At 36.0% G+C, this 24,921-nt stretch overlaps 1 protein-coding gene across 4 annotated transcripts in view; it reads right to left on the minus strand.

The window, feature by feature from the left end:
- The window catches only part of SATB2 (SATB homeobox 2), a 180,544-nt gene that overhangs the window by 105,564 nt on the left and 50,059 nt on the right, over nt 1-24,921 (minus strand). For all 4 annotated transcript variants that reach the window (XM_025039435.1, XM_025039434.1, XM_025039433.1 and 1 more), the window contains one exon: nt 67-193. In XM_025039435.1, coding sequence (XP_024895203.1) covers nt 67-193 — 127 coding nt within the window. The remainder of the gene's footprint in view (nt 1-66; nt 194-24,921) is intronic.

Genomic DNA, 24,921 nt, shown 5'->3' on the forward strand with positions numbered 1-24,921 from the left:
CAGTGACTCTACGATCAACGGAGTCACTCCGAGAGTAAGGAAAGGCAGATGTTCAGAGATACCCACCTTTGTAATTGGATTTTCAACGTCACAACATGATAGACATCTTGCAGCATGTCGGCCACTGTCGCATCGGGTGCATCTGTCACATAACTGAGGGGGAGAGGGTTCCACCTTCCCAGCTTGATTATTCCTGCACAGGGAAGAAAAACATAATAAACACCTATCTGCTATTTATTAAACCTTCTCATTGTTTGTTCAATGTTAAGAAGGTCATTCAATAGTCAACAGTCAAGACCCACTCAAAGATATTTTACAACCCAGTGCAATAACCTATTTCTTTCTGGCTGACAATTGAGTGAGTTAACTAGACAGGAAGATGAGAATGAAGGGATGAGGTTTAATTACAGACAATCAGATCTTTTATGTTTTCCTCATTCTTAAATTACTTAGAAAAACCATAAGGATACTTCCTTCCCCCAAAGTCTTGTTTCACACTCTAACTTAAGACTGATGCTAAATATACCGGACTGCTGATTCCATAGTCAAAAAAAAAAAGTCTTAATATAAGATTTGATTTTAAATCGTACAGAAAAATTCCTGTGTGTGGGCTCAACACATACGCAGTCACATCCTATTGTGATGTGATCCCCGGTGTGAACAGCGTTTGGAGCCGGTGAAGCAGTTCAGAGTTCACTTCCAGATTCACATTTCACCAGGCAGAGGGGCTGTTCTCCAATGGTACGATGACTGACCACAGATCAAAACTAATAGAGAAACCTTCAGCTTCCTTTTGTGTTGAGTGACAATGGTACCCTTTCTCTGGGGGTTTCCTCCGGCATATGGTAAACACACGACAATGGAGAGAAAATAAAAATCTTGGTCAAACTTGGGCTATATAAAGAAGTGATTTTAGGAATATCCTTGTCACAGGAAGATTCATAGGAGAGCTTCAGCAACATGTGGTGAAAATGCTAACTTATTCATAAGATGGACCCATCTTATCTGGGCATACATAACACTGATGAAGAAAAAGAGAAACCCATTTCACAAAAAACACAGAATAACAAAAATTTTATTTGCATGCTATGAAAAATCCAATGGTCTTCAGGATGTCAAAAATTGTCACACATAAAAAACAGCATGTTTTAGTGATAGAAGAAAAAGAAGCATTTTTGTTTTTTATTTTTGACAACACAGCTGAGTCCAACTACACTGTTCTTTTGAAAAATATTTTTTATCATCAGAAAGAGGATACCTCTATGCCCAAGAACTTTTAAAAAGCTTCACCAAATGATGCTTTATAGCTATGGAGTGAAATTCCAATAATAGGAAATAAACTTTCTGGTCAGGGCATGTCCTGTCCAAGATGAAATAAATGAATGCGCAATGCTTGACATGATGCTTGAAAACAGGGAATAAACAGAACAAAAATATTAAAATGATGCACTGTTTCAGTATTAAGATTTAACAATCTGGTGCTGAATATGCTGCAGTATAAATAGTGCCTGGACTCAGATCCAATAAAGTAACACAGCTCTCATTCATAGTACCGTATGTCTCCAGTTCTGGCTCCTTAAGTCATATTTCACTTGCCAAGAAAAGCTGTTTTCTTATGGGGATAGTTTTCCTAACATTCTCTCTCATGACAATGAAAAGTGCATAGCATGCTGCATATAGTAGTCATGAAATGAACATCCAGGACCCACTGGACAGCCACCCACAAGGGGTTGGGTCTGCTTCCCTGCTTTTTACTCCTTCTGACATTTGAAAATACTAAAATGATACCACGTAACATGTCTAATATATTTCCTTTTAAGAAAATTACTCCACAATTTAAAATTCCTATTTAAAAGAATCGTTATTGTGATAGCCCACGAGTTGAATATAAATTGACCATGTTCTAAAGACGTGATATTTCATTATCAGAGATTAGAGGAGGATTGAAAGAAGTCGGCAATTGTGCACTATGAAAGGCAAGTATAAATAAGAAGCCAATTTTGTGGGTCATTTTAGTTACAAAGAATACGAAGGTAATATGAAGCAAATAAATCCTGTAAACTTCAACGCACAACTCTAGAGTCAATTCATCTATGCTGTTGCGTGTGTCGTTGCTCATTCTTTTTTATTGTTGAGTAGTGAATACACTATAATGCAGCCAGACACAACAGAATATCTCTGTGTGATTTCATTTATGTACAATACAAAAACAGGCAAGACTAATTGATGGGATTAGACCTCAGTGCTTGTCTCTGGACAGCAGTGGCAACTAGCTGAAAAAGGGCATAAGGGAATTTTCTTGTTTTGGTTGGTGGTTGCATTGGTATAAAAATTGTCAAAATTCATAAAACACTTAATATGCATACATTTTATTGTATGTAAATCATACCTCAAAAAAGGTGAAGGGGAGAAATCTCTACAGGAAATGACGGACAAATCACTCTACTGGAAATAGTAATCTCCATTTAGGTAAATTCTCTCCCACCTTGATGAGCCAGAAGGAGGCTTGTTTGGGCTGGAATTAGACACACACAGGTGTCTTCACAACACTTAATACTGCCACCAAGAGCAGCTGCTACGGGCTGGTTTCTACCTCCTGGAAGAGAGCTATTGATGGATGCTATTTTCAGGCAATGGGAAGTAGCATGTGCTTTTTCTTTTTTGCACCCTATTGACTAACCTGCATAGTCCTAGAAGTCCTGTTCTTTGCTCAACTATGTACCAAGTTCTGCAGATGCAAGATCCGCTAGGACAGCTATGTCCAGAAGGCTACTCTCCTCCAGCCAGGCAGGGACTTGGAGTGACTCTTGGTAATAAGACTGTCCTCCAAACGAAATTTCTGTCTAATGTATTAACTCTCTGGAAACACATTCCTTGAATACAGTCCTCCTTCTCTGATATGAAATACACAAAAATATTATTTGGGCTAGGAGTCAAGTGTTAATCGAGAAAATCAAATTGGGAAGCAGTATACCACAGTGACTGAAAACACAGGCTTCCAAGTCAAATTGCCTCTGTTCACATCCTGGCTCTTCTACTTGCTAACTATGTAGCCTTAGCAAGTGACTTAATTTCTCCATACCGCAATCCCCTCATCTGTAAAATGGAACAATGAAAGTACTGACCTCATAGAGGAGTATGGTTCAAATCAAATGTAAAGCCTTTAGCACAAAGCCTGGTTATAATTAACCTCAATAACTGGTTACAGTCATTATTTAAACATGTTTAATACTTCTTAAAGGGAAGATTAGTCCATTAATTTAAAAAAATATTGGCTTAAGGATTTTTTATGACTTCATTATCTTTCAATCTTTAATTTGGTCATGTGCCTGTAAAAGGCTCCATTATTATAAATCACGGAGGACTGTCCGTCAGTTACGTCCCACCCTCTGTTCCCACCCCCGCAACTCCCTTCATTTCTTCCCTCCTTGCTCTTCAGATGCCTCCTTTCCTTTTACCCATAAATAGATTCAGATCCCCTCTATTTTAACGATAACATTACAAAAATCTCTTTCCCCTCAGTCTCTCATTTTTTGCGCCACCAAATGTACTGAAAGCACACCTCCAATTTCTCCATCAGTTCTCCACCCCTAGATAGCTAGTCTCTACACCTTCCATGAGGAAACAGAGGTTCACCATGGTTGAATTAACTCAAATGACATCAGTAGTAAGTAACAGCCCAGATTTGCTTCAAATACCATGCTGTTGCTCTTCTTAGTGTCCTATAAGTCACACTGGTTCACGTGTGAGGCACCTCAGAAGAAAAGACTGGGAAAGAACTTGGTTCCAAGTTTGGAGGGCCCTGAATGCCAACTCAGTAGCACACTGTATTGGTCAGAGGTCAGGAACAAGGCCTGGAGTCAGAGGTGAGTTCACGTCTGGCCTCCTCTGCTTTCAGCTGTGAGACTCTGAACAGATTGTTTAGTCTCTTCGAGTTTCAGTTTTCCTTATCTATAAAATGGGGATAATAACAATGCCTACCCTTCAGAATTGTCATGAGGCTTTAAATGAGAATGAGAATTTAGCATTAGGATTGGCCCATAATAAGTGCTCAGTAAATATGAGGGGAAAATAGATTCTTGAAAGTTTTGAGTGTAGATGTAATTAACCTATACTGGAATACAGGTGGATTGAAAGCATTTTGAAGAGAGAAAAAAGATATGAAATAATACAGATAGGTATGTCTAATTACAACCATAACAGTCTCCTCCTGGCTCCCTCTAAGGAGAGATACAGACCCCACCAAATGCTACAGTGCCATGTACTAAAAGAGGACAAAGAAGAAGGAACAACAAGCTACGTGCCCATGAAATAATATCTCAATAAAAATGGCATGACTATAAATATACAGATATTATTTCCAGTGCTCACACTCTATAAGTAGGTTTTATAACCCTAATCTGAAAAATGAGAAAAACTAATTGTGGTTAAATTAGATAGTACTACATTTTCACATATATGCATGTGCACATGCACACGTGCACTCAACACACACACACACACACACACACACACACACACACACACACACACACTCCTCGAGCCCAGACAGGCACACAGTAAATGTTCAATAAATGCCAATTCCCATTTCTCTGAATATATATTACACTCTCAGTCTGTCTGGAGTATTGAGTCCCACTATTCACTTCTAGAAATTGTACACATTCTTCAAATTCTGCCCAGGGGATCATTTTAACCCTAATCAGCCTAGACTGAAGTAATCCTTTCACTACACAGTTGCACAATAAATATTCTTGGTTGGTCTGTGTATCTTATAACGGACTTACTTTATCACAATACCTCTTTATGTTACTTTATAGTTTGCAAAGAGTTTTTTCCCAAACCATTAGTTCATCCTCATGAGAATAGCAAGGAGTCAGCATTCTAACTGGAAGAGAGCTGAAGATCAGAGAAGAGTCACTTTTGAAGGACATCAGTGATTTGCAGTCAGGACTAGACCCTGGGCTTCATCTGAAGTAGCTTTCTAACTACTGGACTGATAACCCACTTTCCACTCAGCTCTGCCCATGTGCCAATAGCCAGCCACATGGTGGGTCCTCGGGGCAGGGCCATTGCTCACTCACAGTCACATACCAGGCGGGGTCTTGACATTTAATATTAAACAAAGGAATAAATGAGCAAACGGGTGACAGGCCTAGAAAAGCCAGCTATCTTTGGAATTTCTCTGGAAAAAACTCTCCCACAACAGTGCCATTTCAGAAATAAACATTGTCTCCCAAATAATCTTTCCTATTTCTAAGGAATTTATCATCTGTAATCATTTAGAAAATGTCTGGTGTTGAGGACTATTACAGATGCAGTTTCAAGGTCTTTGAGTCATAAATTATGGGCCTTTATTTTGGGCTTGAAATTCATACAAATGTTAACATGATTGAATTGAACACAATATAAATATAATTGTTTATACCCAGACAAATCTGTTCACTAAAATTCAGAGAACCAATCCACTCTTTGTGTAATTCCTTTAGACCAAATAACAAAATGCAATTGTAGGTAAATTTCCCATTAGTGGCATAAAATTAGGTTGAGTATGGAGGCAATCTTTGTCTAAAATTAAAAAGATGCAATAATGGAAACCAGTTTTTTACTCTCTCAATGCAGTATTCTGCCAAAGTCAAAGAGTTCACATTTCATAAAAAGAAATATCAATAGATTTTTGTGTTCATGTTCATGTTTTTGCTATTTTTATCAGTTCTTAATCTATCTCAGAGATATCAAATATTCACAGTAGATGCGTAACTTGTATCATTAGTATTATTTACCTCTATGTAAAAACAAGAGTGGTAATAATATGCATTTTAGTTTATCAATATTTCATTCAAGTTTTTAGAAAGTTGATCACTTCTGAGGATAAAATAAAATGTGGCCATAATACAATATAATCAATAGAAAACCACAAGGGTTTATATTAAGCAATAATCATTCATTCATTCAACAAATTTTTCTTTTATGTCCCCAGCATAAGTCACTAAGATGCAAAGATAACCCAATACACACTGTCCCTGTAATTATGAAGCTCACAATTGAGTGGAGAAGCTTATTATTGCTAAACACAAAGCTAAGTGAAACCAGTCTTAAAATAAAACAAAATGATAGCTTTTATCTCCTGTACCTTGAGAAATATTTATTTCATGAAGGCTTGCAACAGAGAGCTTGAAAAGTACACAAAAATAATTCTCACAGTTTGCAGTGGCATATAGATAGATGGTAATAAAATAGGTATATATTGGGTATATTGTAGAATAGAGACCACAAATCAATCTGTAAGACAGATACAGGAAGCCACCAACATATCAGTAGTATTCTTATAATGCAACTCAATAAATAATTTTTTTTTATTCCAGGTGCATTTTAACATTAATTTTCAAAGTTAAGTGAAAAATCAGCCTGGGGGGAAAAAAATGAAACATTAGCTTTAATATCCAAAGGCTAGGGTTTTCTATCTCATAACTCTCTAGAAAAGATCTCAGCAAAAGAGTATCAATAAAAAATAAAAAAAATAGGCTCAGAGTAACTAAGCCTTGGGGCTTCTGGTGCACGGTATTATTTCCACAATACACCAACTGCTGATGAGGCCCCTTGTAAAAACGGAAGTCAGGACATTGATTGCATCTGTTTATCCTCTTCAGAGTGGTCGTGTCCCTATGCTATAGCATATAATTTTCTGTTGTTCACCTATGCTTTGTTAAAGAAATTAAAAACTGTCTGTTCTATATAATAAGAACATAGAATTATTTATCCATAAATCAGTTCATGAGAATCACTACCCAGCAGTATATAATGACTCAGCCTGTTTCTAACCTGTGGCTGACTCTGGTATATCATCAAATTGTAGCAGCATAGAGACATAAATTGTAGTTATTGTTGTTAAACCTGCGGTGGGAATGGAAATGACTTTTCAATGAGTAAAGAGTAAAAAAGAAAAAATGAAAATAATTTTTGAAGTGTACATGTTTTCCTGTTTAATGCATAGTTTAGCAGTACCCCAAAATAAAACTTACTAGAACTCTTCTATACCTTCTGCTTTGATTTTAAAGACTATATTTCAAATGTCTTGCATTGGTGTAAAAGTAAATGAAAAATGAAATAGCATTCTTCTATCATTTTACATTATTCAAGTGCCATTATAACTTACACAAATTAATGAACCCTCATAACATGCTTGTCTGGGAACTTACAATATACTTAATCCTGTATTTATAACAATACTAAAGAAAAACCAGACAAAAATGAATAATTCAATGATTCAGAATAAATTTTGAGGCTATACTGTAGTATAAATTATGTAAAAATCAACACACACACACACACACACATACACTCACTCACACACCCCTGAATGTACTATATCCCGTCCCCACAGACATCTCCTCTATCTGTATCAATTTCCAGGTATTATTGACAAACACAAACAAGGTACCTTTTTACTCTTTAAGAACACTAACTTTTATTCTTGAATCACATCTGTATCTTTCAGGGGAAATTACCATCAGGAAGATTATTACTATTAAAAAACTGAAATACAAATTTAGAGCACTTTCTGAATAAACTATAGTAATATACAGCTGTCAATTTTTTCTTGAGCTGACTAGCCCCTTATGCTACAGAAACATTCAACTTAAAAAATACAGTACCATTTGGTGTCTGGTAATTCTATACATAGTTTTGCAGCACAAAGATTTTGTCTCATGTAATAGATGCTGGTTCACATTTGGGAAATGTTATTAGATTATTTAATATAAGCACTAAGTAACTAGACTAAATTAATAAAGACCCCACTTTAAAAAAAAGCAGAGAGAGAGAACAAAATCATTCCACAAATTAAATAAAACTTCTAAAGTTGGTATTTTAGAAACCTTTATTTAATTTTCAAAATTCCGATTCTTCTGTAAAACAGCCAAAATATTGGTCAGGATATGAAAAAAATATGGTTGTGTTTAGTTATTTATTTCATAAGAGTGCCATTTAAAACTATTACATGGGAGAATAGGGCAAATGAAAAGAGAAGTGTTACAAGAAATTATTTGGGATCAGTTCTAAGCTCCTGTCACTAGTTAAAAACTATTTCATCTGGTATATATTTTCTTATTATTGTTCTCAGTTTAATCATTATCTAAAAGAGGTTTGAAATTAAAGGATTAATTTTTAGAAGTAACAGAAACAAACTTCTCTTTTCTTCCTCCTTTCTATACAGAAATATATTTGCATAAAGAGATTTCCCTCTAGTATTCCCCCCTAAAATATCTTCAATAATCAAAGACAAAGGGGGAAAAGTATACTCTTTTAAACAGATTCCACTATATTCTAGCAGATGCTATTCATAACTATGTTCAGCCAGTGTTTCTGCATCCTTTGGGGTAAGAAGTATCCACTGAAGATCTAAAAATACAGTTGCCACACATAGTTCCCATTCTAATTAATTACATGTATTCTTTTCAGATTGGGGCTCAAATGTTGCAACAAGTTTTCCTGAGGACCCAGCTATCCACACACTTCATCACTGGGCTCAACACCTTTGGAAACCCTATCAACTGCACGCTCCTCATTACGTATTCCAGAATTGTCCTTCAGGTATATTCTGTTTCCTATAATTTAAGGTTACATAATATCTGATTTAAGGGCAATATTATGATGGCATGCTGATTATCAAAGAAAATGTTGCCATATAATATGAAGGCAAAAAGTATACTCATTTATGTTGTACGTTTTTATTCACGTTTCAACTAACCTGATTTCACAGTAATTTGTTAAGAAACTACAAGGCATGGAAGCAAATATAGCTGTAACTATAACAAAATGGCAACTGCTTTTGGTTTGGAGGTTTTTATTTGGTTTACTTTATATTGTTTGGTTCCTTAAAGAACATTTTAATAAGAGTTACTTTCAGTATATTTTCACATATACTCTACTATTAAATCTAATAATGTATATGTTTTTCAGGTTTCAGATATTTTACATTCAAAGCCATTCTAACAGTTCTTTGATTTCCATTTTTTTGGAAATGTCATATTTAAAGGCAGCAAAAGAAACTTTTAAATATGGCGCCACAGTTTTAATGGCTATCATAAAGAACCCAAGGGCCGAATACATAGGAGGTGTTCTCTCATTGGGTAAATGTTTCTTGAATTGGATCGAAGGTAGATCTATAGTCACTATATATACAGTGATAAATAATAACAATGGTCTATTTGAGACCCCTAAAATATTCATCTGTGTCAGTAAAATGCCATATGAATCAATGGGCAACAGAACTGTGGTAGAGATTTAGTAATTATTCCTGAAAGACTGTCTAGTTATCCCACAGTACCTGGGTCGAACAATTAGAAATAAAGAATTCTTTTCTTCCCATTCCCAGTAATTTACAGCTTAGTAAGAGGTGCTATTGACGGTGGTCCTATTAAGTGAATGGTTTCCAAGTTCATCGGTAGAGCAATGTGGGCCCCACTCCCAGCTTCTGAAACAAAAGCTCCAGGGGTAGATCCCAGGAGATGCTGAAGACGAGCCAAGTCAGAGGGCAAGGGTCATGTCAGCTTAACTGTCTTATACAACTCTAGGTACAGCCCCATGAACATGAGGATTCATAAAATACAATGAATGTGTGACAGTCACATAAGAAAGCCACTGAGATCAGGATATCCAAGTCTGGTCTTGGATGCTATAGCTCTGCACATATAGGCAACTCACTTAACTTCTCTGGGCCCCTATTTTCTCTTCTATAAAAAGAGAATCTAAAAGCAAAAACAGAATAAAACCAACAACAAATAAACAAACAAACAAACAAACCAGAACCTCCCCTCCCTGACTCAGAAAATGGTAATTAAAATAAAAATAACAGGAGCTAAACTGCACTGAAATTATAAAGTGCTGTATAAACATATGCTGGCATTCATGAATTGTGAGTTAACATAAAAGAGGTAAGCATTACATTTTTTAGAATGTTTTTAATGGAAAGCTTTTTTTTCTTTAAGCAAAAATGTGAATCTTCTAAAATGTCACTGGCTAACATGGCAAGTCATCTGATGTAATCAAAAGAACCTGGGCTTGGAAATTTGTTCTATCTCAATAACTGGGGTAAATCTCTTCATCTCTTTGAGCCTCCATTTTATTATATTTAGGAATGGCCTAGAATAGGTGTCAAGAACTACATTTCACCATGCGCCCTCTGCTGAAAAGCATCCCAGAGACCCAGTGCACTCATAAATACTTATGGTGTCTATTTCTCACTAGACTCTAAGCTCCACAATAGCACAGTACCTGACAGATGGTAGAGGCATGGAGATAAAAGGGAGAAAGAGAGGAAGGGAGAAAGAGAGGAAGAGAGAAAGAGAGAGAGGGAGGGAGGGAGGAAAGGAGGCAGGGAAGAAGGGAGGAGGGAGGAAAGAAAGCAGACAGATGGGTGAAGGGAGGGAAGAAAGGAAGAAGACGGATGGAAGAAGGGAGAGAGAGAGAGAGAAGTAGCAAGCCAGGGCCACTGTGCCATGGTCCATGGGCAGCACTAGCTCACTCTTCAGGTCCACCTGATGCTCCCTAACTAGACTGTGTCCCCAGCATCCCGCTAGCCCCCAACAGAAAGAAAACAGCGCCAACACTCTTGGCATCCTGAACATCCAAAAAGACCAACACAAGAGATAACCAGCACTCCCCAACCTTTTTGGCACCAGGGACCAATGCTCCTATGAGAATCTAATTCCTGGTGGTCTGAGGTAGAGCTGAGGAGGTGATGCTAGCGCTGGGGAGTGGCTGCAAATATTGAGGAAGCTTTGTTCACTCGCCCGCTCCTTACTTGCTGTGTGGCCCAGTTCCTAACAGGCCATAGAGGTACCAGTCCGTGGCCAGGGAGTTGGGGACCCCTGTTCTAGACAGCTGCTAAAGGCACAGAGAAAGGCCTGAGAAGATGAAACCCTCACATCAAATCTCATGGAATCCGTGCCACCCCCAGAGAGTATCCATCACCCCTTGCAGCTCTGACATTCTAAGTCAAAACACTGCCCGGATACTTTGGGGCACAGTAACGGAGGCTTTGATTGCTGTCATTTTAAAAACACTTAAGCCTTCAAAACTGCGAAAATAAACTCATTATTGAATTGGTCGATTAATTTTTCTTTCATTAAAATCCTACTTTTCAATAAAAAAATGGCAAGCACCCAGCTTTTTGTTTCTCAGGGAGGGCTCATTTTTAAACTTTCAAAGTATAGTAAACAGCTTCTAAATTCAGAATAACTGAAGGTCTGCCAGTTGGTGAGCAAAACAACAATGGCTTTCATATCAACCACAAAAGGAAACATGGCTCAATCAGGATTTTTTAACTGAATATTATTCTGCCAGTTGTACTTCTTACTAAAATAGAAAAAAGCTGCTGCCTACAGACTCCTAATAGACTACTACCTGAATAAATATAATTGTGTTCGTTCTTCTTCACATTAAAATTGTTAGCTAAGAGAGACTTTCCCAGGGATTCTTTTATGTTAATGAAAGATAATAACACAATTATTAGAACAAGCAAGATACTCTCAGATCAATTTTGCATTTCTATCGAACCAAACAGAAGAAATAAATTGTTTATATGCCTCCACAAATAAGTAATTTCCTCTCTTTAAAGATATATTTGTATATGGCCAACTAAGCCCGGAACATAACCCATATAAGTAAATAAATCTAATTCATTCAGGAAGTATGATGCTGAAAATTAAGAGCAAGGTACTGAAATCTCAAAATTATCTAATTATAAATACTAAGAAATTCCCTAGGAATCATTGACAAATGAAACCTTGAAAATTTAAACAATACTTACTTTTATTCAGGCTTTAAAATATAAATACTAGTAAGGAAGATAAAAAGAGAAAAATTATATGAGAGCTAATACTGTAAATTTCTATTGTGTCCCATTAGAAAAAAGACTGGAAAGGACCCCCCCAAAGGCTATGGTATCAGGTGTTGTTTTTTTTTTTTTAATTTAACCATCCTTGAAACAACTCGAATGGTATTTCTTTTGATTCTAATATAAAGCCACCATAAACTTCCCACCTCTAAAAGGAAGGAAAGAGACAAATCTCAAAAACATATTTGTTCACTGTGGTCACTAAGTCAAACAAGAAAAAAAGGGATCAGTTTATTTCACTTTTTGTTGTTTTATTTGTTGTTTTAACATATGTATTCTATAATACATGGTAAGAGCATAAGAAATACTCACTACAAGAAGACTGATTTTCTTCATGTCTAAGCTTTTACACAGTGATAAGCAGCATCAGCTTCCTTTTTGTGGTACCTTGGAGGCAGTCGGCTGCTTCAGGATGAAGCTGAAAAATCTCTTTCCCAGCCACTGGCTGCCAGAAACTCATTGAAGTGGATGATGAACACAAACTTTGTACTTTTTATGAGAAGAGTATGGCCACAGAAGCTGCTGCTGACGCTCTGGGTGAAGAGTGGAAGGGTTATGTGGCTTGAATCAGTGGTGGGAATGACAAACAAGGTGTCCCCAGGAAGCAGGGTGTCTTGACCCACAGGCATGTCCGCCTGCTACTGAGTAAGGAGGACTAGAGAAAAAAAGCTCAAATCTGTTCCGGGTTGCATTGTGGATGCCAATCTGAGTGTTCTCAACTCAGCCTTTGTAAAAAAGAGGGGAAAGACATTCCTGGTCTCACTGATACTACTGTACCTTGTCGCCTGGGGCCCAAAAGAGCTAGTTGAATTTGCAAACATTTCAGTCTCTCTAAGGAAGATGATGTCCACCAATATGTTGTGAGAAAGCCCCTAAACAAAGAAGGTAAGAAACCTAGGACCAAAGCACCCAAGATCCAGCATCTTGTTGCTCCACGCGTCCTGCAACACAAACGTCAGAGTATTGCTATGATGAAACAGTGTACTAAGAAAAATGAGGAGGCTTGCAGGATATGCTAAACTTTTGGCCAAGCGAATGGAGGAGACCAAAGAAAGCCACCAGGAACAGAATGCCAAGAGATGTAGGCTGTCCTCTCTGAGTCATCAAAATGAGATTTTCTAAGAGTAACAAGTAAATAAGATCAAACATCAAAATTTTTAAAAAAGAAAAGAAAAGAAAAAAGATAAGCAGCATGTACCTTAATAGGCCCGAATTTTCCTCTCATGCTTACCATGGTATTGCCATATTGCTACATTAGAAGAAAGTAGTTAACCAAGTTATCCAATATCATATTAAAATTAATTCATTCCAGAAACAAAGAATAAGTTACTAATTTTTAAGTTCTGATATAACACTTTTTAGTATGATTCACAGTAAGTGAAACTTATTTAACTTAAAATGCTCATAACATTTATGTACCATTTTGTGTTTCTTATAATACTCAGAAACACCTCAAAACCAGTAGTAATCAATCAGGAACTATCTCATTCATCTGAGTGCTCTAGCCTAGGGACTGACACTTAGTAGAGGCCCTAAGTAAGCATAATAATATTGAAACATAATTGTGTTCTAAGGACCATGAGTCCAAAAATGATTACAAATTTCCTCTGCAATCACATCTATGTATCATATAATTTTATTTGTATTTTGCCAAGTAAAATAAAGAAATAAGTTGCAAGAGCTTTGTAATTCTTGCCCCTGCTACCGAATTATTTGATGACACAAAATGTTCGGTTAGGGTGGTGCATGTAATAATGCTTATAATAAACCAGAATAAGAGCCCTAAAAAACAAATCTTTTATTCATCCATGAACCATTCCATGTGAGGGAGGCAAAACCATCTGAAAGACTTCTTCTGGTATCTGAGGCACAGCTACCTCTCTCTACTCAAAACAATGTAGACTATGTCAACTGTTTAGTATGTTTCTTGCCCCTTCATTGGCAAGAAGTAAATTAAGTTACAAAATGACTTCACATGAGATGTTGCTCATGTTAAATATCCAGCAATTTTCAATACGAGCTGGATTTAGACTATAAATATTTACATACCCAAATCTGGAGATAGGACCCCAATTTTGTCTCCCTGAACTTCCAGCCCCTGCTTGGTTCATACAAAATGCAATTATTAGTACCAGAATATTTTCTTAAACTCTAATAGAGTCATAGAGATGCCTGAGATTTCTATATTTGCCATCTCTATTATCTATTTGGAAGATAATGCCTCACCCCAGGACATTCAAAATAACTGTTGCGATAATACAAAAATTCAATTGCCCAGAGTGGGTATCCTTATACAAACATTCATTCTGGACAATTTAAGGTATTTGCTTTTGCAAATATAAGGCCTACAGATGTGTTTTACAAAAATAACAATAACATCTTGTATTTGAAATGCAGAGGAAAATGACCTTTCAAAGTCAGGACAGCACAAAGGGAAGTCACAGTCTCACTGATCTCTGGAAACCCCAATGTCCTCAAGCGGAAGCCAAGTGAGAGCAGAAGAAATCATAAACGCCTGGGCTAGTCTGTCTCATCTACACTGAGGAACTGCCCAAGTGTAACCTGACCTACAGTTATTAATGAAAATATCACCTTGGTTGTTAACTTATGCCTAGCAAATACATTTCTGTTTCAATGGAAAAGAAGATCTGGGTTCACTCAAATCAGGCCCAGCAAGGCCATATTAGCAATTTGGCAGGTGCCTGAGGGCCATACCTAATCTGCATAAAATGGAGCAGATTGCCACCGCCCTCATCTTTTTTATTTTTAAACTGGCTTTTGAAGCCGAGCATACATAAAATCTTAGAGGGAGAGACAAAGAGATGGTAGTGCATACATTTTCCTTTATGCCTTTATTTTCATTCTTTTTGTACAAACCATCTTTCTGAATGACTATTTACTGAAGCAAAGATAACAGAATAAAAGGTACTAGGAAAAGGAGTAGGCAGGGATCACAAATACAGGGGAAAAAAGTCATATCTTTTAATAGATCTTCACAATCCTCTATGGTATAATCTTAAAATAAGTTTTAATTTGAATTTAGTGTTTTTTATATTTTGTGAAGACATGCTAAATGAAAATATACTCTGAATTTGGGAAACAGGTTGCAGCTAGCAGAGATTCCAAGACTAATAATTATTTGTAAACCTCTGATCTATTAGCAGAAAAAAAACATTATATCAAGTATCACCCTTATCATCTCAACGTTGGCTTCTGCTGCTCATAGAATAATTTAAAGTGACAGTGCTCTTTATATCCTAGGAACTTATAATCTAAGTCATTCAATTCAAGCCTGAGTGAATCTGAAAAATGACTCAACAATAATAATTGGTGAGTAATGTAAGACACACAAAATCTGGAGAAGAAAAATAAACAGAAGTATGTATATCAGTTAATTTTTTTAATGGAATTAATGTAGACCTGAAAGTCACAAGAGAGAATCCTGATGAAAGTATTCAGTTTCTGTTACTTTAAAAAACAGAAGCTGCTTAGCAGAGTGATAGGGAACACAACGAGGTTACAGGTAAAATAGTTTCGCCTCAGAAAAGCCATATCTTAAGTACATTCCATACCTCCACAAGTTGATGGAATTAAGGTCAAGGAATCAAGAATGATTGGTGGTTTTGAGAGAGAATTTAAGAGATCTTGAAGTTGCTTCACAGGGCAATGAGAAGCCACTATCGAGCATTAAGAAATGATTGAGAAACACCAATCTATCAACATCAACAAAAGGCACACACAACCTTTTCTAGAGATATGGAATCTAGAATTCAGGTCATAAGAGACTTGCATAATGTGGGCCATACAGACACTAGACAAAGACTATTACAGTCTAGAGTAAAAAAGAATGAATGCTGGCAACCTTGGAAGGAACCACAGAATCTGAAGACAGGCAAAACAGAAAGGAATGTATGACACAAAGTGGAAAGTACTGAATTAGAATCAGAAGACCAAGTCACCCAACTCCCAGTGCCTCTCAGTCTCTTTCTCTTTAAATAAGATCATAATGGCTTCCATCTCAAGGGTTGTCGAGGGCATGAAATGAGGTACTATGAATTCAGGTTCTCTGGAAATTCTAAACTGTTAACCAAATGTTAGCTTTGATTATTGTTAATGCTATAAAAAGTAGACATAATGACAAGTTTAAAATGACTATTTTTTTAGAATTTTAGAGGAAGAAGGACATTATTTTCTCTGACGGTGGATGAGAATGAAACTCCTAAAGAGCTGAGTAAATGTTCCAACAAACTGAGTTTGAAGTGCTGATGAATAGCGAATCTTTGAACTTTTAAAGACAAAGATAAAGATAAAATTTAACCAAGTTAAAACAAAACAAAACAAAAAACATATTTAACTAAAGTTATAAAACTATGGATTCTTGGGAGTGGAGGCTACTTTGTAATATGGAAAAGAGAAGAAAATTCCAGGTGATTGCAAAGAACCCGCATTTATAAGTTCTTTCTATGATCTGGCCACTTACTCACTGTATTTATTTCTTACAAAAATCCTATGACATATATGAGTGTCTCCATTTTAGATTAGGCTAGACAACTTGCCTAAGGCCACAAAGATATTAAATGGCAGAGACTGGAAGCTAGGTTTGCCTAACTTCAAAGTTCATATTTCCCCCCACATCGTAGCACCTCTTACTCTCTGGAGAACTCCAGCTTAAACTTTGAGGTGCAACTTACAATACCTTCAGATAAAAATAGCACTTTTCTTATTTTCCCCAAGAGAATTAATCCCACTGTAATTATATTTCAAAGGTAAATAACTATATAGTTCATGTGAAGTCCCTTTTCCCCATTAAACTGTAGGCTACTCAGTGGAGCTTCATTTTAGTCATCCTTGTAGCTCTAGCACTGAGCTAAGCACCTAGGATAAAATAAGCATCCAACTAACATACAGTGAATGAATCAATGGAATTTAAAGACTCCAAAATGCCATGAAGTAACTTAATCCCAACTCTTTCATGCTATTATTTGTATTAACCACCCTTATTCATTCATTCATTCATTCATTCATTCATTTATAGCACAAAAGAAAAGTTTTATTAAAAGGGAAAGTATACTTCCAGACATGGGAGTGGGCCTGAGCAAGAGAAGCATGGCTCAGAAAGGCCCCTTATTCATTTATTGAAGGTCAACTACAAGCCAGATAGAGTTGCTGTAGGTGTCCTATATCAATATACTTATGTATTATTATTACATTATGTGTAACAATTGTAATTATGTAAAAATTAATTATGTGTATTATAAAAATGTATAATATATAATATGTATAAATTACATTATATAATTTAATCCTTATATTATTTCTATAAATAAGATTATGTACATTTTATAGATTACGAAATAGTTGCAGAAAATGATTAAGCAACTTAATATAGGTATATAGCTTCTAATAATAATGATAATAATAATATGCTTTAAGTGCCTATTTTGTGACAAGCACAATGCTAGGATTTAATATATGTTATCTCCTTTGATCTTCACAACAAACCAATGAGGTAGACTTTATCACATTTTGCAGATGAGAACACCAGGGGAGAAGAAGTTAGTAGTCCCCCAAGATTACACAGCTAACAAGCAACACAACTATGCTTTAAACTCAGGTCTTTATGACTCCAAAGCCCACCTTCTTTCCACTATATCAAGATGCCCCCTACTATGTTATGTTACCTAAATCTTTCTATGTTAAATACCTGAGGTAAGCACTTGAGATAAAATAAATCTCTAATGGACTATTTAACCTAAACTGGTCACATTTAATAAACAGGTCAGACAGAATTAAAAAGAACATATATGAAGGTAAAAAGGGGGATGAAGGCCTGATTCAATGAACCGAATCAGCTGTATTTTATTGGATCCAAAATACCATATATTGTTTTTGAATATAAAAAGCACAGAGAGATGAACAAGATAGGCATGGTGCCACACTAATGAAACTTAGCGTCTACTAGGTCTAACCAACAAGCAAAGATGTAATTAAAAATTGAACAAGTGCTAGCCATGAGAATAATAGGATGTTATAAGAAAGAATTATCAGATAGTCTGAGAAAATGGCCTGAGGGATGCCTTGCTGAGAAAAATTGGGGGAAAGAATGTATGCTGGTCATGAAGCAGGGAGAGTTTGGCCTAGGCTGAGATAAAGACTGGCCAGTGTGGCTGAAAAAAAGGAGTAAGTGGTTAAGGATGGTGGCCAGGCAGAGCTTTGCAGGTCATGGAAAGTATTTGGATTTTACTTTAAACAGAAAACTGGGGAAGGGTTTTAGGCAAATGAATAGCATTATTTAGTTTATATATTTAAGCCATCACTCAAGCTACAGGGGGTCTGAACTCAAGTGGATCAGAAGTGAAAAGCAGAGAAGCCAGTTAGGAGGCTGTTACAATGCATTAGGTAAGAAAGGATGATAGACGAGACCAGCTGTTAGCAGAGAAAATAAAAAAAATTAAAAAATAGACATTTCCAAATCTTCCTCAATGTAGTATTACTGAGCTCTATGGCATTTAAAAAAAAAAAAAATCAATTATACTGAGGAATTTCGTGAAGGAGTTTCACAGGTACTGGAAAGGTTCTGCTTCCTAAGCAGAGTGATGAATACAAGGGTCTTCTTTTTTTTTTTTAATGTTAAATATATTAAGCATGGCATATTTCATAATAAAACATTTAAAGATTATCAATACTGTGGGTTTTAAATGACTACTATATTTTAGAATACTGAGCTACAGCAGTCTTATCATTTTAGGCATTCTTTATAAACATCTCAGTTTGACCGTTAATCAGAACAATAAAGCTCTTCACCAGCCCAAATTCTATTAAACTGGTATTTTAATTGTCATAATTAGTTCATTGTAACTATAAGTTAAACTTAAAATCTGAAATTTGACAATGTAACATCTTAGATAGCTGTGAAAATTAATCATGAATTGATCATCCAGGAATTTAACCCAGAATTTAAAAAATAATTGTCCATAACCCCCGATTAATCATAAACACAGAATGACATCCAAATACAAAGATATTTATTAAACAGTTATCTGTAAAAATAAAAATTAAAAAACGGTAACAACCAAAATGTCTAAAACAAATGGGATGGTTAAGTAAATTATGGTATACTCACACCATCAACCATTAGGAAGTCATTAAAAAGTAACGCCATGGAAAATGAAAAATGTTATATATAGATATAGTCCATTGCCTATGAAGAGGGAAGGAAAAAAGAGACTGTGTGGAATGTAGAAAACACTTTATCAGCAAAATTTTTAAGACAAGAAATAACTTGAATCACAGGTAACATCAAGGGGAAATTTTACTTTATCCTTCACACTGTTTTGTATCTTTCAAATTTTCTACAGTGGGTACATTTATTACTGCTAAATCGCTGTGCTCTCCTTGCAAATTATTAAGCAAAGCAACCTACACACAAAATGGAAGTTATTTGCATTCAGAAATCTCTGTTCTTTTATAAATTCTTGACTTACTTTCAGATAAGAAACCCTCCAATTAAGAAACCTTTTGAAATAAACATGAAAAATTACAACGTTGCCTAAAAGAACATTAATGGAGAAAGCCTTGATATTCAAAGTGGCTGGATAGGAACATCAACAAATTAAATCAATCTGGTCAGTTAGAAGAAATGTCCTGTCCTTCACCATCCATTCAACCAGCATCTACACAGTGTCTTCTGGAATGGAAGATACCAAACCACCAGGGGACGCAGGAAATCAGAAGACAATCTCTGTCAACAAGGGGTTTCTTATTACCTGGCTGGAGAAACAGCAGGTAATGCAAGGACACCAAGGAAAAATCAGCAAACAGTAAATGATCCTCCTGCAAATTCCGGGGAAGGCAAAGGGAGGGAAAGAACTGCCTCTGAATGCCATGCTGAGAAGCTGAGCTGGATGAGTAAGACTTCCCCTTCCCAAATACTAAAGAGGATTGCCAAACAGGACAAGTAGCCAATGCCTACTCAAGGAAAGCAATGTCAGCACCATGGCAAGGAAGAAGTAAGAACTTTCACATAAAAACTACCATTTCGAAGGCTAGCACTCCTGATTCCTGATATGGACCTGCTTGCTCTGATTTAGCTCACTTCCCTTTATGGGACGCCTCAGGAATAATTATTATGTTAACAGATAGAAGACAAAATATAAGTGGCAGCTCTAATTGACATAACCAATAACTCTCAGTTAATAGTTACTTACCTTAATTAAAATAGTGCACATTATATAAGACAAAGTTTTAAAATACCATAGGAAAGAGCAATACAGGATATAAAATGGCCCAGTATAATTTTGGGTGCAACCACAAAAGAAATATATGTCATTTAAGCCAGAGATTATTCATTTACCATGTATATTTAGCATTAAAGAAGGTATATTCATTTTTAAAATATGAACACTGTGAGTATTGCTTAAATGCTGTGTGAGTCGTTTTAGGCCCCAAAATAAATAGCATTTATAAAAACATTAAATCAAATGACATTTTTAAATAAAGTCATGCAAATTCCAAACAAGTAATTTTTTAAAAAGTCATTTGGCATTCATTATTTTTGTTTCCAAAGTATTATAATATATTGATTAGAATATTGGACTAACCATTTGTTTTTCCTTTTTGGTTATGCCCTTAAAATAACTGTGATGCTCTCATTGCTAAGAGCTTTAAACTTGTAAATAACCCCTCCCAGAAGCCCAAATCTCCATATCTTAATATCATGAAAGCTGGAACTGTAAAATAAAATCTGTTAGCAGATGAAATCTTAATGAGGTTCTACAAAGACGCGGCTTTTCTGCAATGACTCAATGCATGGAAACAGTCGAGTAATTATAAATGCATGGGCTGAATGTGAGTTGGCAAATATAATACCACAGAATGTACCCAGAACTAGGGTTGTCCCAGTTCAAATGAGACTATATTCCTTTACCAGCGCAGGCACACAACTAACCTGAAATGTCTTTGGCTGAGAGATAGGTGTGAGTTCATAAAATTATGTCCCTTGACTCCCCATTTACATGGTGACAATCTGTTCTGGCCCACCAGCAGCCGGTTCTTCAACAACAAAGCACTTCAGAAGAAACACTGCATAATGTTCATTTCATCTGACATAATAGAAGCCAATAACAATTGGGTTGGAGAAGCGGTTTTCAAAACTTGAGGACATGATAACGCCCCCCCCCCAAAAAAAGATTCTGAGGTCTTTCACCAAAGGACCTAATGCACTACATCAGGATGAGCACCAGAATTTGTACTTACAAAAGTGCCCACAACCAAGCAGACTTCCCAGGGACATACTAGAATAGGCTGTGTCTCCCTGAAGGAAGGGTAGGAAAGCCAGAGGGAAAATACAAATGATAGGTGGGGAGTAGGGAGCCACATTTGGGGGAGGGGGATGGGAGTATTCCGCCACTATCATTTTTTCAGGGAAAAGGAATTTCTTCAAAAGTATTCTCTGAACTTTCACACATATAACTGCAAACTCAGAACATGTCCTAGAAATATTTTAGTACAATTATTCATGGTAAAGAAACCAAACTCCACATGCTTATTTCTAGTTGTTCTTAAAAAGGAAAAAAGAAGGAAAAAGCTCTCAGGGCCAAACTCTCACAAATCCATTCTTACTTAGGTATTCCAAAAATTTAAGAATGCTTCATTAGATGAATACTGAATGGTCCATGGTTAGTACTTTTATTTATTCTCTGTATACTGCATATAAAAACAGTCAGAGTCTTTATGATTAACACACCTAAGGACAAGGTAGGAAGTTAGAATGTAAACACTGTGAAACCCTTTATTATCATGATTATGTTTCCACAATTCTCACTTATTTTTCCCTAAGCCCATTAAATTCCCAGCCCTATATGTTAATAATATGTTTAGTTTTCACAAAGTGCAGTTCTTTGTGAGAAAATCCAGGGAAATATCAACACCTTCAGCTAACTATCAACCCCGCTAAAGAACAGAGGTTTGCACAGAGCCTTCTGAGAACTTAGCACCTCGAGAGTGCAGGCAGTCCCTTAAGTCACCTGGCTTATGGCACTCACCACAGAAGACAAAATGAACACCTTTATGAAAGTGAACTATGCTGGGCTTACATCAGAAGAACAGACCTGAGAGATATGAAGCCACAGGGATCTTGAATATACAAAAGCCCGCTTCTCCTGAAGCTTACAATAGTTAAGCAATGGTGTTCTTATTACTCTAATGGTTTAGGAAAGCAGACATCAAAAAGATGAAAGAAAATACGGGTGTGAATCTATCACAGTTGTTTTAAGGAAATGATTTAAAAGAGTTGTGAGGCTGTGAAAACAGTTGGATAGTCACAAAAAAAATGTGAAAGAATATAAGTGGGCATCATCATGAGAAACAGTTGTAATAAAGTTAAAATTAATGGAGTAGAGTGTCATGCTTTGGTCATTAAAATAGTATCTCACTTAATCCTTAAAACAGTCCTAAAGTAAGGAGGGCTCTTAACCTATTTTATAGATGAAGTATAGAAGAATTAAATAACTCTCCTAAGGTCAGATGCCCTACGAAATAATAAGGTCAGGATTTAAGTACTACACTAAAAAGCCTTCTGTGTGGCTGCTTAGGAAGTTCTCCCATGAGCTTAAATTTTTACAATTCCATAAAAATTGTGCAAAGTGAAGCAGAGAAATAATAGCAATCTCTAAGAATCTTAACAAACTGATTACAGCTCAGAAACCTTAGACATATGAACCTTGCTAATTTTAACAAAGTTTTTAAGTGAAGTCAAGGACCAAATGATGATCTAGGAAAAGATAGGACAACTGTTTAACAGAGATGATACTGTGTTAAGAAGATGAAAAGATAGAAGGCAAAACTACCCACTTACTCACCTATCTCCATTTCATCTGCTAAAGCAAAAGAAGCTTCAAACTGGAAATGCTAGAACAAAGGCTAAGAAAGCCTTGAATGCTAATATAGGAAATAAAGCTATAAAAGAACATAAGGCTGCTATAAATGAGCCTAAGTCTCTTGGCCCAGAGAATTCACATCCTAGGGTATTAGAAAATTTGTACAAGTGATATCTGAAGGTTAAAAAAAAAAAAAAGTAAATAAGTATATAAAATAATGAAGGAAGAGAATTCTAAAACAAGTCAAATTTTAACTCAATATTCAAAATTTCAAAAGTAAAAAAAGTTCAGTCCACAAAGTGTAAATGGCAAACTAAAATCACCTCCCTAGATAAGGGTACAGGCATGGTAGAAGTATCTGAGAAAATCTTTCATGATACTTTAGTGGACCTGACAGATAGCACAGTTAAGTAGCTTGTTCCTTGTTGAATAATAGTCTCAAACAGCCAGACTTCAAGGTGGCCACAGGGCACCTTGTGCTCTGTCTTTGCCCATTTAACACTTTGCCAATGATTTAGATAAAGATGCTTGTAAAATTTGTAGAGTTCACAAAGTCAATATAATTGATGACATAATTTAGATTTAAAATTATCTCAATGGCCTACTAACACTTGACTAGATAAAACAAAATAAAATTAAATAAGAATGAGTATATTAATGTGCATGTCTGTGTGTGTGTGTATAATTTTGACCTTACCTAAATTTATGTGAAAAGAAACAAACAACAAAAAAACCCTGATATATTAAAGTGACTTAATATGAGCTGCTATTGTGGATACCTGCTAAAAACAATTAATGCATTTACAGAAAGTGAGGATCACAAGTGAAGTAGTAAGATGAGTTCATTTCTGAGGGCCATGACAGCTAGAGGGCAACCAGACAAGGGACCAAAGGTACACACAGACTTCTGTATTTGGTTGGCCTACAAAAAAATCTTAGGAGAGGGCATGGTAGTTACTTTCCGAATATCTGAGTTGTCCTACAAACAAAGGACAAAATACTAGTACACTTTGTGTGAAGACTATTTCCTTTACAATCTTCAGGAATGGTAAAACCAGACCAACTTGTGACAGACATCTACAGCCTCACAAAGTGAGCATCCCATCCCTGCAAAAAGCCAAAAGCAGGCTAGACGATACTCCACCCAAGAACTGGTAGAGATTCCTGCACATAGTGAGGAGCTGAAAGAGATGATCTCTAATCATGTTTTATGGCTCAGCTATAATCCCAATAGCCCAGCCTAATTTTTCTCTTTTCGCAGCCAGCCCTCTACACTACTCGGCTCTGTAATTTAATGGTGATCTAACACTGTACAGTAGGGGAGGGAATTTACATTATATTTGTTGATTTACATAAGACATTGATTAAAATAAGAGTGAGAAAGCTGAATTTAGATCACATGTAAACTTCCAACCGTTTACAGAGCAATATCTGGCTATAAGACATTGCACAGTCATACTATTTCCCTGAGGAATAGCTTTTCCCATGGACAAGATGGTGAATTAACACATTTATTACGGCAAAATTAATCTGTTCCCTACAAATCTGTCTACTGTACATTTTAAAAACCTTACTTTAAAAATCAAGACTAGATTTGTCTATACCATGGTGTCATAACAAATGTCAAGATTTTGTGAAGGAGAAATTTTTCTCAGAATATGCATCCTGTTTAGCATTATTTTGTTTTTAAAGATTGGTCACAGTGAAAATGTCCTTTCTACTACAGGGGGTAATGTTAAAAATTCAACTTCAAAAGAGTCTCTAGCTCATCTTCACAATGTAATGATACTGCTTCTAAGTCTGGATTTAATTACAAGTGTGCAAAGAATGAGGGAGGGAGGAAGTTTGTCATCATGGCTCCCTCTCTCTCCATCACTGCCATCTCCCCTTTTACTGACTGGTTTTTTGTTTGTTTGTTTGTTTTTTGGTTTGTAGATACTCTATAGGCCAGAGTCATTAATAACTTATGCAAACAAACTATTATAGAAATGATGAACTACCTTTCTCTGTGTGTGTTAGTTTAGCAGGTAAGGCTATTTGAGAGATTTAAAAAGTGTTATAGAACAAAACAATTCAGATAGATAGATAGATAGATAGATAGATAGATAGATAGATAGATAGATAGATAGATAAATAGAAAGAAAG

This window comes from Pteropus alecto, unplaced genomic scaffold, assembly GCF_000325575.1.
Source record: "Pteropus alecto unplaced genomic scaffold, ASM32557v1 scaffold3, whole genome shotgun sequence".
Lineage (NCBI taxonomy): Eukaryota > Metazoa > Chordata > Mammalia > Chiroptera > Pteropodidae > Pteropus > Pteropus alecto.